Source organism: Channa argus, chromosome 8, assembly GCF_033026475.1.
Source record: "Channa argus isolate prfri chromosome 8, Channa argus male v1.0, whole genome shotgun sequence".
In the NCBI taxonomy this organism is placed as follows: domain Eukaryota; kingdom Metazoa; phylum Chordata; class Actinopteri; order Anabantiformes; family Channidae; genus Channa; species Channa argus.
The window spans coordinates 23,800,342-23,816,847 of NC_090204.1; the positions used below are offsets into that span (position 1 = coordinate 23,800,342).

General features: G+C 40.3%; 1 protein-coding gene and 1 long non-coding RNA gene across 7 annotated transcripts in view; one reads left to right on the forward strand and one right to left on the reverse strand.

The window, feature by feature from the left end:
* The window catches only part of LOC137131157 (uncharacterized), a 21,361-nt gene extending 20,981 nt beyond the window's left edge, over positions 1 to 380 (forward strand). For all 5 annotated transcript variants that reach the window (XR_010914957.1, XR_010914956.1, XR_010914955.1 and 2 more), the window contains one exon: positions 115 to 380. This is a non-coding gene — a long non-coding RNA (uncharacterized lncRNA). The remainder of the gene's footprint in view (positions 1 to 114) is intronic.
* Positions 1 to 16,458, reverse strand: part of nrd1b (nardilysin b (N-arginine dibasic convertase)) — a 24,012-nt gene extending 7,554 nt beyond the window's left edge. Inside the window, exons 1-23 of one of the 2 annotated variants that reach the window (XM_067512032.1) lie at positions 16,365 to 16,458; positions 14,759 to 14,983; positions 14,297 to 14,561; positions 11,970 to 12,051; positions 10,560 to 10,713; positions 9,046 to 9,119; positions 8,763 to 8,858; positions 6,764 to 6,886; positions 6,405 to 6,462; positions 6,097 to 6,170; positions 5,820 to 5,889; positions 5,025 to 5,102; positions 4,811 to 4,931; positions 4,427 to 4,485; positions 3,791 to 3,845; positions 2,963 to 3,067; positions 2,618 to 2,741; positions 2,179 to 2,265; positions 1,733 to 1,852; positions 1,588 to 1,639; positions 1,196 to 1,346; positions 979 to 1,106; positions 125 to 287 (exon numbers count right to left, since the gene is read on the reverse strand). In XM_067512032.1, the coding sequence (XP_067368133.1) occupies positions 125 to 287; positions 979 to 1,106; positions 1,196 to 1,346; positions 1,588 to 1,639; positions 1,733 to 1,852; positions 2,179 to 2,265; positions 2,618 to 2,741; positions 2,963 to 3,067; positions 3,791 to 3,845; positions 4,427 to 4,485; positions 4,811 to 4,931; positions 5,025 to 5,102; positions 5,820 to 5,889; positions 6,097 to 6,170; positions 6,405 to 6,462; positions 6,764 to 6,886; positions 8,763 to 8,858; positions 9,046 to 9,119; positions 10,560 to 10,713; positions 11,970 to 12,051; positions 14,297 to 14,561; positions 14,759 to 14,955 (2,436 nt within the window). In that variant the 5' untranslated portion in view covers positions 14,956 to 14,983; positions 16,365 to 16,458. The remainder of the gene's footprint in view (positions 1 to 124; positions 288 to 978; positions 1,107 to 1,195; positions 1,347 to 1,587; positions 1,640 to 1,732; positions 1,853 to 2,178; positions 2,266 to 2,617; positions 2,742 to 2,962; positions 3,068 to 3,790; positions 3,846 to 4,426; positions 4,486 to 4,810; positions 4,932 to 5,024; positions 5,103 to 5,819; positions 5,890 to 6,096; positions 6,171 to 6,404; positions 6,463 to 6,763; positions 6,887 to 8,762; positions 8,859 to 9,045; positions 9,120 to 10,559; positions 10,714 to 11,969; positions 12,052 to 14,296; positions 14,562 to 14,758; positions 14,984 to 16,364) is intronic. The other variant, XM_067512033.1, reaches the window with a different exon arrangement.
* Positions 16,459 to 16,506: the final 48 nt, after the last annotated feature.

Here is a 16,506-nt window from a genome sequence, read left to right on the forward strand (position 1 = left end):
GTTCAACCAAATGTGTCAGGTTTTAAATAAAGATCTGATACATTCACTAAAACTATAACGGGCTAAACTATTTCACTGAGCAGTAGGTTTTGTGTCATCTGTTTGTTTTCTCAGTGCATCTCACCGAACTGCTGAAGTTTCCCTGCACCAGCCCTTCAGTGTACAGCTCCGCCTTCATCCCCATGACAAACGTCATGAGGTCATCGACCGTCAGACCCTTTGTGACGGCCTGATACTTCTGAATGACCGACCAGCGACAGTGCTCGAGGATCAACAGACGGATGTCTCTGGAGACAGAGGGGATCATTGTAAGATACGGTCCACTATTTTGGGACCAACAGATGCTCTGTGATAATAAAATCAGAGAAACTTCTCATCTATTCAAGTTTCCATTATGAATTCATTAAAAGGGAAACTGCTCTGTTTAAGTTGCTCTTCTTAAGGTAAAAGTATAAGATTCAGATATTTTCATATCTGAAGTGGAGGTACAACCATTGGGCCTCACGCAAATTTCTATTTTTCCTCTTTTAGTACGAGTGCTGCACGTCACATTTACCAAGCTCTCAAAATTGCACAAACTTAAAACGTTCAAATACGACAGGTCAGCACTTCATTCGTCTCTCATACATTGCAATTAAGAAAAAAAGTGTATGAGTTACGTGTTTTAAAAAGACAGGATCTGTTCATCCCTAAATCCTGGTTACCACGGTGACCAAACAGTTAGGATGGGATTAGCACTGAGACAGCAAATTCTTCATCTTGTTCCTGAAACCATAACAGCTTCAGCCACTTTCCAGCAGAAAGTAACACCGCTATCACGGAGGGGCGTGTGTCAAAGTAACATCAAAGCATCATCAGTGGCCGTCACTGCACTGTGCTTATTTTGGATATTGTACATTATTTTTCTACAACCTGAGTTCTTAACCTGCAATATCTACAAAATACCACAGAGACGAGTGTTTGCAGTGTGAGACGTACTTTCCCAGTCGATCGGGTTTGATAAGGATGTTGAAGTAGCTTTTCTTCAGCTGCTCGACGAACATGGAGAACACGCCTGGTTCAACGCTGAAGTCGGCCAGATGATCCACGATCAGCCTTAACAGCAGCTGGAAGGAAAGAGGAATCCCGTCACTGTACAGATATACGTGTGTGTGTGTGTGTGTGTGTGTGTGTGTGTCCTCGTGTGTGTCCTCACTGGAAGTTTGTGGTTGAAGCCCTTCAGTCTGATCACCAGTCCATGTTCTCCAGCCACCAGTTTGTACTCCAGCTGAGCCACGTCGGCCTCGTAGGCCGGTTCTGCCAGGTTGTGAGTCAAGATGTTCACAAACAGGTCGAACAGAACCAGACTGAAGCAGGAAAACAACAGCAATGATCATTAGTAAATGTCCTGTGATCTGATCTGTGACTCTGGGACCAATTTCATGAGTCATGTTTACCTGTAAATTTGATTTCAATGTGATTCATGATCAGTTTTAGTTTTCTTTACACTGTACAGACCTTTCTGCTCCTTCTATAGTTACTGTTAGCACAGAATGCTGAACTACATGAAGTTTAATCAGATGTTTAAGTGTATCAGTGATTCCTTACTTCTCAGGACTCTTCTGAATCATCGGTGAGATCAGGTTGAAGCGAATGTAGGCTGGATGACAGAAGACCACATGACAAAATGTTTAATTCACATTTATTAAAAAGTGTCAGTGTTGGACGCATCCGACATGCTAACTGCACTCACCTTTCGGGATCTTGAACTTGTTGTCCTTCTTGTACCACAAACAGCCGCGTTCGTTGTTGACTATCCTGACGGGAAACTCTGTGTCGGGACAGTCCGAGGTTTTCAGGGTGAAGTCCGTTGCTGCAGCAAAAAGAGGAAGAAAAAAAAATGAGAGAAGTTTCAATTCAGTGGATGTTTTGTAAGTCGAAAGACTGCTGATCTACACAAAACCACAACCAACCTACCCAGAAAACACACACAAATACACACACACTCTCTCTGGCCACAAAGACTTTTACTCTGAACTTCACTGTTGTGCAAAATGTGTCACATGCAGCATATTTGTTTTGTGTAGTTTCTATCTACTGCAGTGACAATGAAAGTGTCTAAAAGTGCAGGGTAATGTTCACAAACTGCCTCATCATACAGAATTTCATCTCGTGGTTGCTAAAATCATGGTTACTGACCGATGAATTTGTTCTCAGCAGGAAGGTGGAGGTCAGGGTTGAGTTCAAAGTCTGTGGTCCACTGCTGAGCCCACTCTTCTGTGATGTCTGAGGACACAAAGAAAACATGTCCAAGTTCAAATTCAGCCTTTTAAAAATACCTATGTATAATACTGCATCTGAACTGCTTCTCAGATAGTGGACTATCTCAGAGGACAACCGTGTCAGGGCCCCTCAAGAGCTTCTGTAAGATTATTAAGTTCAGGTCAGGGAATTAATGGTCATTTTTCAAATTCTAGATATGTTTTCTATATTATCATTTGTATGTTTTCATTAAGAAATGTCCTGCTTAAATCTTGCTGCTCTCTTCTGCCACAGTAATGAGCATCACTGGGTACAGGTCAGGTTAGAATAGGCTTTAGTGCTCTGAGGTAAACCGGTGGGAGGGGGCGTGTCATACCCTCCACGCTGTAGCAGGTACCGAACCATTTCTCTCGGAGCGGACAGCGACCTTCATTTTCTGGTGACACCAAAATCAGGTTTGCTCTGTCGGGAGTCAGCAGGGACAGAGCAGCACTGATCACCTGAACACACACACACACACACACACACACACACAATTACTGAGATCTGTAAAACTGTTTGAAATGATTTTGAGGAAAATATAAATTTACACACTTGAGATGAATAAAATCATGGAGTATTGTATTGACTGATTTTGCTAAGCAAATAATTCCGAATCCGAGTTTCGATTGTTGTGTCAAACTAATTGTGGATCAAATTTGAACCACTATGGTTCTGGTACCTGTGGATCATACTCAAACATCAGCTGATCTCCGGTCAGGAAGTCTTCTTTGGGAAACAGCTGCATGTTCTCACAGATGTTCTCCACAAACTCGATGGGATCTGTCTGTTGATTTGCACAGAGACACAAGAGACCGGGACAAAATGTTACTGGGTAGAAGTTCAGTCCTAAGCTGCTGGTGTCTGAGCTTTTTGTGATTGGTGGTTTTATTGCATTTTGCATCAAAATACCTATAGAGACCGTGTCTGTTCCCCAACCAACTAAATTACATAAACCAAAAACAACCATCATAACCTCATAAAAGTTAAGATTTCTCCTCTTACAGAACAAACCCCCAAACTATTAAATGTGGATTATTAAATATCAGATCTCTCTTCTAAGTCTCTGTTAGCTATCAAGCTCCTCTCCTGTGGAACCAGCTCCCAGTTCACATTCAGGAAGCAGACTCCCTCTGTCCTTTAAGTCTCGGCTTAAAACTTTCCTCTTTATTAAAGCATATAGTTGGTTATAGTTATGCTGCTATATGCTTAGCTTGCTAAATTATTTTTATGAGGAAAACGCCGTTTCTGAAAAGAAATTAACTTGCTACATCCACACTGTTTTATTAGTGATAAGAAGCTTTATGTTTGCATCATATGGGGTCATCTCAACCTTTTTTATTATCCTTATCGTTGTTACCACTTTGAAATTAATAATCAACTGATTATTTCTCTGGAAAACTGTTGGTTCCATCATCACAGAGACGAAGCTGATGAATTGCAGCGTTTGCTCACAGCAGCCTCTGACTATTGACCACCTGTATGTCATTATGTCTCTGTGCTGCCGTACCTGCTCCTGATAGTGGAACTCGTTGGCTTCTATCTTCTGAATTTCTTCATAGACCCTGAGGAAAAAAAAGATTTTTAGAGAAACGGGAAACTAAAGAACCAATTTAATGAAACGCAGAAAGAAATGTGCAAATATCCATGTGCACTGATAAGTATTAAATCTACTATCTATTACTTTAGACACATTTTTACCTACAAAAGGTTGTAGATTGACAACTTCATGAAGCTACTACCAAAAATAATCAGCATTATGAATGATCAGCCTGTTCTAAATAGTAAATAGTCTGCACTCATATAGCGTATTTCTAACTATTGGCACTCAAAGCGCTTTACTCTGCCACACACACACACACACACACACACACACACACACACACAAACACAGGTTTAGTGTCCTGCTCAAGGACACTTTGACACGTGACCAGAGGAGCCGGGGATCGAACTAATAACTGTGGGATTGTTGGATGATGGCTCTACCTCCTGCGCCACAGTCGCCCCAGACACCTTCACCCTTCAACAATCGGCCAACTGATAATAAATATTTGAATTCTCTTACACAGCATCTGGAGTTTATACCGGACTTATCTATGGAGAAGAGTGTCTGTAAATGTAGCGGTGTGTTTACATGGAGCCTGACCTCTGCTGAGGGCCCAGAGTCTGGAGCATCTTCAAGTACTGGAACACAAAATGGACGACCTGCACGTAGAAAAATCATGTGTGAGTTACGCAGTTAATAAATAATATGAAACCACCATTGTTCCCCTTATTCTTATTTACTGATGTGTCTCAATAACGGAGCAACTTCTAAGTTAGTGCCAGTAGCATCACTGGAGAAGTACAATCCACTAATGATGATTAATCGACTAATTATTCATGCTCATTTTATTATTTATAGAAATTAAACGTAAGTTGGTAGGAGGTACAAACAATATTGTCTCTCAAACAAACTAGTGATATGGACAGATCATACATTACAATAGTGTGTGTGTGTGTGTGTGTGTGTGTGTGTGTGTGTGTCGACCTGGTAGAAGTTCTGATAGCCCTGGTCAGTGAGGGTGATGGAGATGGAGAAGATGGAGTAGGTGGTGTTCTGGTCGAAACCGGTCTCACTGTTTCCTCCAAACAGAGCCAGAGCCCAGCACCTGAGAACATACAAACACACAGTTTATGCAAATCCTCTGCTCTTATTTACTCCCAGGAGGTAACACATACAGGGATTTTTTGGGGGCTCTGACTTTTTCCTGAGCAGAGACAGGATGCTGCCGGTCCCTTCGTGTCCAATCAACCAGGACATGTAGTGAAGAGGCTTCACCCTGACAGAAATCACAAACAACAACATTCAGTTAGTCAGGGTTTAATAAAGAACAGAAGAAGCCACAGCTTCACAATGAATAATGTTTGGATATTTAAGGGGCGACAAAGTCAGAGAATCATTGTGAAACTGTATCAAGGTTTACAGATTTATAAAAACTCACTTTACATCAGTCAGTAAAATGCAAATCTGAACTAAATATAGCAGGCCTGTCATATGTGTGGGCGACACGTCACATGTACCAGTCTGGTTTCGTCACACAAAAAACAAACCTAAACACATCACTCAGTACCAAACGGAGCTGGAAAAATGTGTGGGCACATTTGTCCCAAAGGTAATATTCCTTGTTTGAAAGTCACAGAGCTCAATTAAAAGACAACAATAAGACAGAAACAACGTCAAAGAGATTCCTAACAACCACAAAGTTATGTGACACCACCAAAAAAAACACAACAAAGAACCCAAAACCACAATGTGTGGGGATGTAGGGGCCCATGCTCTCATCAAGCTGCTGTTTCCTAGACCTAGATAAGCAGCACGAAAACTGACGACTGGATTAGTGAAAAAAAAGTTCATAAACATCTTTATTCAGTTTTTATTTTCCCTGGACAATTGATTAGCAAATGCGTTGCTTGGCAACTGCTTCCTGGCAGCCAAACGCTTTAGCAGCAAATTTGTTCAGCTACTCAGTAAAGGAAACATTGAGCACTGGACTCACCTGTAGTGTTTTCCCTGAGGGGGCACAGCCCAGCTGATGGACAGAGCATGAACTTTTCTCACAGGGACCACTGCAAACCAAACGTTAAGACGTCGACATGTGTAAACACACACAAAAAAAATCTTCTATCATAATCACTGAATTTAAAATTTAGGTAAAAACAAGCAAAACACCTGCCTTTGAATTACTTTATACAAACAAACATTGTAACTGCAATTATTATGAATTAATAATTAACCAAGAAGCAGAAACCGAAGAAGAAGATGAAGAATCTGACCTCTGTACAGTTTGTTGAAAGCTGGAGTGTCAAACGGCTGCTGGAGGTGAGAGAAGTCGGGTGGAGGTTCACCGCTGGAACAAAGAGAGACAGTTCAAAACACCATCCACAATTCCTACAAACATAATATACACAAATATACATCTGAAGAACTTATAGTAGCAGGTTTTGAGAACAGATGCACTGTAGTGTGAACACACCACACATTACACTGTGGTTTTGCTGTGTTACTGTTCAAACACAAGCCCAGATTCACACTCACAGATTGATTAAGCGTCTGTTTGTTTCGGTGTGTTACATCCTCTTACTTGTTGGGAACTTTGATGAAGATCTCTCTGACCCACTGCTCCAGCGTGTCCAGAGTCTCTGCACACGATAAAAACCACTGTCAACAGGTTTTAAAGAAGGCCCAGAGAGTTCTCCCGCTCTTCATTTCCACACAGGCAGCTAACCCATCTCACAGCTTAGCATGACTTTAGACTGACGTGCACGTGCTAACGTTAGCATTAAGATCTTTGGTCAAATTGAACATTCAAGGTTAAACTTAACATTTACATCACCTTCTCAACAGTACAAAGACACGGCAGACATCTTAAAAGATCCTCCGAGGTTGAGACAAGCTCTGAGGTGCAGTGTGTGTGTGTGTGTGTGTGTGTGTGTGCTGTACCTTTGGACTGAACTGCGAGTGTCATGTAATGTGCGGAGTAATATCTCTTCCAGAAGTCTCTGAGCCGGTGGTAAGTGTTGATCTGTTTCCCTTTGGGTTCGTGTTTTAATGTCTGAGCGTTACCTGAAGGAAACAACAATACAACTATGAAATATTACAATTAACAAACTCTGTAGGTGAGTGACATAACATAAAGACTCAGCTTGAAAGATGCATTATCAGGTTTAAAAAAGAAAAATGAGGCAAATTTGATTACTGGACAAAGTGAAAGGAGCTTTTATCAGTACAGTACAGTTTACACCAATACGTGTATGATATGTAGGTGTATTCAGCATGAGGTGTCCGTCTTCATATTGTCGTCTTTCTCTGTGTGTGTTTGTTCTTTTTGACCATTGGTGTGAATGTTGTGCTTGAGTTTGGTGTGCGTGAGAGAAGCTATACTGCAAACAGGGATTTTACCAAAACCAGCTCAGAGCAAAAGACAACCTAGGAAAAAGAACCATGACAAGCCCATTGTACAACTAACGAGCCAGAACGGAACAGATACATCTGCTGTGTCTCTCTAATACCTGGAATGACATCGCCAGAAGAAAACACAAGATGCAGGGAAAAACACTGTGGATCGATTTTGATATAAAGTAAGTAAGAGTATCCATTAAGATGTGTGACTACTATTGAATGTTTCATTATTGCAGTTTACTCGTACTAATATAAACGTATGAAATATTGAGAGAAATAGGAAAATGGTTAAAAGATTTGAAATGTTATGTGTCATCAGTCTTTGACTTACTGTTAAACTGTAATTGTGTAATGCTGTAATGAGGAAGTAACAGACACAGCCAGAGAAACAGGGAACTACCTCGACTCAAATAGAATGATGGTAGCGATTAAATCTGTGCTGCATGACCAGTGCATGGTGAGACCTGACCTGATAAAAGTTTTAGATATGCAGGTGGAAGCACATATTTTGGTTAATCAGATTGTGAAGTAAACATTAGCTAATGCAAGACAGAGAGGAAATAAACCCAGGATTTTGCTGCTTGACAGGGACAAACTGTCAGTCTGCATCAAGATTTTTGCTACAGTCACACCAACGAGAGACATTGCAGGATCCGCCTGATTAGGCGAGACTGCCGTGGGCAGTTAGGCCCTCGGTCCTGGAGACGAGACTCCAACACAAAAGAGAAGATCAGGTCATGCTACAACCTGAGACTTTCACCAAACAGTATTTACATTTTTGATTTTATCGTCCTGCTTCGAACACCGAGGGGGTTGTGAGTAAAACGATAGTTGAGATACCCGACTGTTGATATGATCATTTTAAACCCTTTTATTGTTTGCTGTTAGCTTTTCCATCTGCTAAATAAAGTACAACATCTGCAGGTAAAGTAAGAGCTTCCTTGCTTTAATTGTAATGTTATAAGTTTGTCCATAGCCTCTGCAAGAAAATAGATTGTGTGTGACACAATCAGGTTCCTTGGTTTAATCTAAACCCCGAAGTTAATATCTCCTAAGCAGTTAAAGTATCTGTGCAGCTTAAATATTTTCCAGCAACCGTAACAACTGGTAACCAGTGTGACTTTATTAGTGTCTGTACTTTTAGACCTTTGCAGGTGCTAGTGAAGAGGCGGCAGGCGAAACATTGGGGAGAAGGTCGTGAAGAGCTGGATGAAGTCCTCTGCCTCGGTCTAGAGTAGAAAGCTTTTCTGTTCAGCCTCAGGCAGGCAACCACTGACCACTGTAAACTGAGGGCGGAACTGCCGGAACCCTAACGGCAGTTAATGGATGTGGAACCGCGTGTCTGGTTGTTTCATTAACCATCTGACGAACAATGATGTAGAACTGGTTTTCCAACATACGTTTTGACATCAAGTAGAAAGCTAATAAAAGTAACATTAGTATTTTTAGAAGACAAAGCCACTTAGTAGTTGTTCTGCTGTAATACCAAACTGAGCCCACATGAGCTTTAGCCTTAATGCCGTGTATGTGATGTTCTTACCCCAACAGAACTTGCTCATAGGATGTCCAGATTTAGCCAGGCTCCCAAACAGCATCTCCTTGCGATGTGAGTCAGATGGTCTTGCTAACTGGTACTCTGAACAAAGTCATGAGAGGACATAAGAAGAGAGAAAAGTACCGTGTACAGAAATCAAGTCCGACTGCAGTGAAAATGTCTGGACGTTTGTTTGAACCTGACGTAAACATCACTTAAATCGATGCCGTGTGTTACTGGTGTAGTAAGAATATCGTAGCACAGAAGTCGTGTGAAGTCGTGCGCTCACCACTGTCCACTGCCTCCACCTCTCTGTCAATGGCGTCCTCAATCATCAGAGGACAAATGAAGAACTGAGCCCACCTGAAACACACACATACACACTTGCAGTAATTTTAGAGAGGTCCTGATATGTAAAATGTGCTAAACGCTGTGTTATACATGTTCAATTATTCCACCCTCGAATTGGTAAATGTCACCTATATTCCACCCATTCACACACCGGTGGCAGTGGCTGCCATGCGAGGTGCCCACCTTAGAGCAACTTAGGGTTCAGTGTCCTTCCCAAGGACACTTCAACACATAGCTAAGAGGGACCCCGTGGTCTGTGGACGACTGCCAATTATTAACCAACAGAACTCACTAACTCACAGAAACCAATCTTTGTATAAAGCACTTTTTTTTAAAATGAGTTGTTAACTATTCAGAGCAGTGTCTGTTACCACATAGTTGATGGGATATTGATATGAAAGCATTAATCCTCACTTATTTCAAGTTCAAAAAAAACAAACAAACTTGAGTTTTTACCATTATAGGCACATGACAAAAGCACAAAAACACAATTATTTACACAGAGCATGACTGAAATACATCTTCACCTGATACAATTAATCAGTCTTTATAGAGAAGAAAACAACTGGGCAAACTTTTAAAAGTAAGAAAGACACAGTGTTGAAACCTAAACAGTTTTCAAAGAAACACATTTCTTCCCTACTCAACTTAAAAAGTGTAATTACAGCTTTTACTAACCAGTTCAACACATCTCTGCTCTCTGGCAAAGGTTTGGTGTGATTTATCTTGTTTAGTCTGAAATGCTTTGAAGGAAATCTGCTGCCATGCTAACAGTGTTTGGTTGACAAGACAGAGCAAATTATTTCCTTCGGTTTTCTGAAGTTTTCATATTTGTGAGCAGCATTAACGGCTTAGAATTCTGAACATGGGGAAACAATCAGTCCCTAAAGCTGTGCCACAGTACTATAATAGCTATAATTTTTCTTATTACTACAATACTCTATTTTATTGTGTAGAGTAAAGACTTGAGTAGCTGCTTTAAATATGCTGACAAATCTTACAGATTCCAAAGAATCATTTGTGCTTAGTCAGCAAGCAAAGCTTCCCGGACAAACTGAAAACACCTCCTGAACATACAGTCATACATGAGTGTCTGCATTTCTGACTGTTCACTGACTCACTGACTACTTGGCTAAAAACAGTAACAGCAAGGCTACTGAGAGTACATGAGCTGGAGAATGGCCAAGAACTCATGGTGATCTTTAATGAACCGGTTGACCTCCCATCACAGAGCCAGATGGCCCACAAAGACCTGCCTGCAGCACAGACACAAAGGATCTGAAAACTGAAAATCCCTGTGCACCAGCCTGCGATGCATCGTCAGTCACATGCTAGATCTGCTTGAAATCTCCAGTAATAACTGTATTTTGAAATTTGTCTGCATCTAAGATTTCAAACTAAACCCGCAGAGGAACTTTGGTGGTTTTATGGGGGTTGTGGTTCCTGCCTCACCTCTCAAGTGCCTCTCTGAAATACTTCCTCTGCACATCAAACTGGAAGATGGTTCTCTCGCAGTCGGTGGAGGCGTTGTCACTTCCACCGTGCTTCTTCAGAAAAGCGTCAAAGCCGTTCTCTGCCGGGTATTTCTCACTGCCCATAAACACCACTGAACATCAGAGAGAAGAGATTTAGAAGCAAGAAAAAAAATAAAGGAATAGCAGAGAATAACAGCAAACAAAACAACACAGCTGCTGCTGGTCTTTAAGACATGTACACAAGAAACTAAGATTTCAAATGTGTGTGTTGTAGCAGCAAAACAGAGGAATAATAATTGTAGTTTCTTTCTATACCACAGTTCATATATAATAAAATCAAGATTTGAAGATTTAAAAAAAAAGCATAAAACAACAGAGCAACAGACAAAATAACAACAACATAAATGATGCATAACATTTTTGGAAATGTATTTGCTCATATAGGCTAAATTGCCACTGGCTACATGTTAATGACAATACACAAATATTAATTTTTCCTCGTGTCAGAACAGAGCCATTATAGTTGGACACACTTTCTGGTCCAGTACCATTCAAATCTGAGTAAACCTGAGAGCAAACGTGCTTCTGAGTAGGTCTAAGCTTGTGGATCCGATGCAGGGATGTTGAGTCTTTCTGAATAGAGATGACCTGCTGCACACAGGCCTTGTTTCTGAGTTGATGAAATGCTTTTCTAGTTATATTTCTACGATGTGATTCAAAGGTCAGGTCACCGTCAAAGATTACAACAAGCTTCAGGCCTTATACTCTTAGCAAGCTGGTGCAAAAGAGCGACAGAGTGGCGCTGTCACTCAGAGGATGCTCAGAGGATTCTCTGTCTGCACTGATTGTGACACTTTCCCATATAATTTCCATATTAACATGGCCACAGATATGCACAACAGAAATTCTACATATCTACAGCTGTATTCTGACAACTAAGCATAAAGAATGAAAATACATTATCCACAATAATATTTTGACTGTAATAATATTCTGAATTCATATATTAATATCACACTCAACATGCACTTTTAGATTCAAAATGTAACTGTGTATAGTGAATCATCTTTTGTTAAGCATCCAAAAATACTTTGTCCAAATACCCCTCAATGACAAACACAACTTTTTGTGAAACAGTTACCACAAACAACTTCCCCTTTAACTTTCCTCAGTTACAAAGCTGCAGTTCAGATTTAATACTTGGCTCATGCTTTACCAAGAGTGCAAGTCTTTTCCTGTGTGATCACACATTCACATGTCCCCTCACATACTGTAAACATGCAGGCTTCTCAATTCCTGCTGCAGGATCAAGACAGACAGCTGTAAAAAAAAATGTATATGAAGACTTTTTGCTTCTTTTCGACTTGAATTCTTCTGATGGACTCACTGTGCTCCAGGAAGTGGGCGAGGCCGGGCAGGTCGTCCGGATCACTGAAACTCCCCACACTGATGCACAGAGCAGCTGCTGCCTGGACACACACAAAAAACACACACATACTTTAAAATCCAATCACCTTGTCCTGACAGACAGGACTGACAGAAACTGAAAAATGTTACAGTATTTCTCCGTAATTCTCTTTTGTCTGCCAATTTCTTAATGATATTTGAATTTACAATCTTAGACAATACATTATTTCGAATGGAAAGAATCCAAGTTAATCCGAGAAGATGAAAGCTGGAAAGAAGAAGTATTTAGAAGAATCCTATTTAGCCTGGAAAAACGGTTTCAAAATATATTAAAGCATATTATTCGTCAATAAAAGAGGAAAAGAAGTAAAACTGCATGTTTCTTTGCAGGGCTGAGTATGTGCAGATTTGTTGAGCCTACTTTTCTCTTAAATCTTAGCAGCAACGACCTCATGAGTTTCCTACAAATAAAATTGTAACCAACCAACCAACCAACCAACCAATAAATAAATAAATAAATAAATAAATGACCAGATCTCTCTCCCAGTTGTCACAGATTATCTATATGTACAACAGCTCTAGAACTGGGATGGGACATTTCTGCTGAGACCGTTTCTTCCTCATAGATCTGACTGAGTTTACTTTAACTGTTGCTTCATCTAAACCATCAATCTTAGACTTGATCCAGACTAGACGTCCCAAAGATGCTTTACACGCTGTAGACACGGGCATATTAGATTTGATCACCAACATCATTAACAGGCTATGTAATCCAGGTGTTTTAGCCAGTTACAGGCCAATGTCTAATATTCCTTTTATTTCGAAAATTCTGAAAAAAGTAGCTACAAAGCAATTATGCGGCCACCTGCAGGAATAACTTGTTTAAAGATTTTTATTCAGGATTTAGAGTTCATCACAGTACACAAATAGCACTGGTCAAAGTCCCTAATGATCTTCTCCAACCTTCACATAACCAGCTCCTCCCTATACTTGTCCTGTTCCTACCACTCACCACATATTTTATTACACAAACTGGAACAATGTCATTAAGATTGAAGTAACTGCAATAGGCTGCTTAGAATTTTATCTATCAGACAGTTTTTTTTTCATGTTAATTATGAATCTTCCAAACACACAAAAGTTAGTTATGGAGTTCCACGGGGCTCTTTGACTTACATGTCTCCTTTATTAGGAAATACTAAATTTCCATTGCAACACAGATGAAACCCAGCTATTTATCTATGTAACCAAACAATCAGTCAAACTTTAGACCTGCCTAAAAGACAAAAAGGCCTAGATGTCCTGTAACTCCCATTTTCTAAATTAAAACAAATAGAAGTTGTTGTATGTGGGCCTTATATCCCATATAGCTCCTTTAGGTGGCACAGCTTTGGCCTCCAGTGCTACTGTTAGGATCCGGAGAGTTCTGCTGGCCGGCTGTACTTTGACCTACACATAAATCAAATTCTCTAGAAGGGTCTTTTTCCAAAAAATGAGCATCCTGTTTCAGAGTGATGCTGAAAAACGAGTCCGTCCTACTATCAGGATGTCCCAAGAAAAATTTTGATAATGATAACAAAATGTCCTTTAGCAAAGATTCTAAATCATGATTGTACTGTGATCAGAAGTGTCCATCCATTATCTGTAAGCACTTATCCTATCAGGGTCGTAGGGAGGCTGAAGCCTATCCCTGCTGTCACAGGGCGAGAGTAGAGGTTCACCCTGCACAGGTCTCCAATCTACCTCGTGTCCAACACTGAGAGACGTACACAGATCACACAACCAATCACACTCACATTCACACCTATGGCAAAGTTAGAATTAATTTCAACTCAAAAGTGGTTGAGATGCAGCCACTATAATATTTGACTCAAATTTGTTTCCTTACGCTCTGAAGAAAGTTTTGTATGAGTTTAAGTTTAAGTCACCAAAAAAAAAAAAGAAAAGAAAAACAAACAAAAACAAAACTGAAATGCATGTGTCACTTAAATGCATAAGAGACTATTTTCAGTGGCAGATTAATTCATATTTATTGCTCCGGTGAGTATTTGTGGCAGCAGGATGCCGTATGTGAGATCAACCTAAAATAAACCTAAGCATGCGAGTTCATAATAATGAAGAAACAAGCCAAAAAAAAAATATGTGGCTCACTGATGTGCTCTTAATAGTTTTTGGGAAACAATGAATCTGTGTGGGACACAGTAATGAGATATATCAGGTCATAGGTCACAGGTCACACAAACACACTCCATCATTGCTACCACACACCTCTGTTACTGTTAATAAACTCATCTTTATATCTCTCACCTGCTTCTCAGAGCACCCCCTCTTCTTCTTCCCTGTGTTCTCCTCATCCAATTCATCAAAGTCGCTGTCCTGCTCTTCCTCCTCGTTCTCCTCCTCGTCCTCCTCTGACCCCTCTCCAGAATCCCCTTCTTCTTCGCCCTCTTCCTGCTCATCCCCATTTTCTCTCTCTTGGTTGTCTTCTCCATTTTCACAGCACTCCTTCCCACTCCCCACACTAAAGTCAGAGATGAGGAGCGCTCGTAGGCCATTACTCAGCTCGACATATCTGGCAAAAGGGAAATAGGGTCAAAGTTATTTCTAGACATCTCTGGATGCTACAACTGCTGTCCAGTAAAGTTACAACAATAAGTTATATCACTTTATTAGAGTATTAAAATTCTATCCTATTTTAAACTTCTACTCCATGAGATTTTGTACTTTTTCCCTGGTTACATTTCCTATTCAGATACTTTTATCCCCCACCTGTATGTCTTTGGGTCGCTGGGAGATTTAATGATCTCCGTTTCGCCCTTATTTTCAGTACTGACTCCTTCTCCTCCATCTTCATCAGCTTCCTGGGCCCTAGCACCTACTGATGCTGGTGGGGGCTCACCCTGGTCCGGCGCAGATACCAGTCCTGGCACACAGCTACTGCTTCCAGATTTGTTAGTCTGAGGCATTTTAAAAGAAGCCTGTGGAGTGACAGCACTAGACATCAAGAAAAACATCCATGAATATACACCTGAAAAGCACTTGTTAAAGGTACAGCTGAATGCAATCGCATATAACAGCATTGTCATAACATCTCATCGTGTTCTAGGTTTTTGGTGACATTGTTGGAAATATATAACTTTTATTATGCCAAATTTTTCTTATTAAAAAAAAAACAAACAAAAACACGTAGCAATTAAAGTAGAAGTTGTACCACCTCTGACTTAAATGCAGTGTAGTTCTTCCCCTTTCTCACATGTGAAAATCTGCTTTTGAAAAACAATATTGAGTATTTCTACATTTTAAAATGACTTAATCAAATGCGCAGCAGATCAGTGTGAAAGCACAAAAAAGTTGTGGTGGTAAAACGTTTTGCATTTTGTAATTTATTCAAATTTGTTAGTCAGAATACGGAAGTCTGATCAACTGAGCGTTAGACAGTAACTTGCACAATGTGCACTGTGGATTTTGTCCTTCATCATTTATACTAACAGACCGATGTTTGAAATAATGTGCTTACACATTTGGGTTTTGCTTAAAAATGTGAACCTTTGTTAATCTTTTAATTAAAAAATCTATGCAACCAGATTCCTGCAAAAGAATGGCAGCTTTTATAGAGAGAAATGAATAATAATGACGATGTTTTTTAATGAGATACGCAAAAGTCAAACATGCCTGCAATGTTTGGGTGTCCACATATGTTTCGTCTTGCACAATAGCTTCAGCATAAATGTAGATTGATAAATACATAGTGAACTCCTGTCCAAAGATCAAACGTTCTGATTAAAAATGCAGAATACCGGGAACGCCGAATTTAAAAGCGTCGTCCTCTGATTCACCAATGATGAAGACTTATCCTTAAACGTGTATGAATTTTTCCACATAGAAGGTCAAATTTAAAACCCCCCCTTTTTTTTAATGCCGTTCGGTGTTCGTGCGACAGTGGCGCGTTGAACTTATGGACACTGTGCGTCACGAACAGAACCTCGCGTTAATATCCTGCCAATTTCACATTAGCTTAGCTGTCAGGAAACGCTGGGGAGCTAAGGGGCGAACTGTTAGAGCTATCTTCAAATATTTACAATGCACGTCACTATACATATTTTTACTTTAACGAGAAGATGTATTTAAATTAAAGCGTTTATCGGGCTGGTAAGTCGGTTAACGGAAGCACAGTCCGATTACACTGGGCTAATTAGCTGTAACGTTATATTAGCTTTCATTGCGTTAATCCTGTTATTCAGAATGACACAACACCGACCACACAGCTAAATCTCAGCACCACCAGCCAAAACACGCTCTGTTACTGGCCGGATGCATATATAAGTAGTGAAATTTATATAAAACCATTTCTATTTTAATTTCAAATTATGCTCACCTTTTTCTGTGTTAGCTTTAGGTTGGTGGAAGTTTGGAGCGTTTCCGCGTAGCAGACTACGTAGCTCCGTTCGACTGACTTTAGCCAAAACAAAGCCTGTGATTCGCTGACAGCATATCAATCACAGAAGAACGGCCCTTCT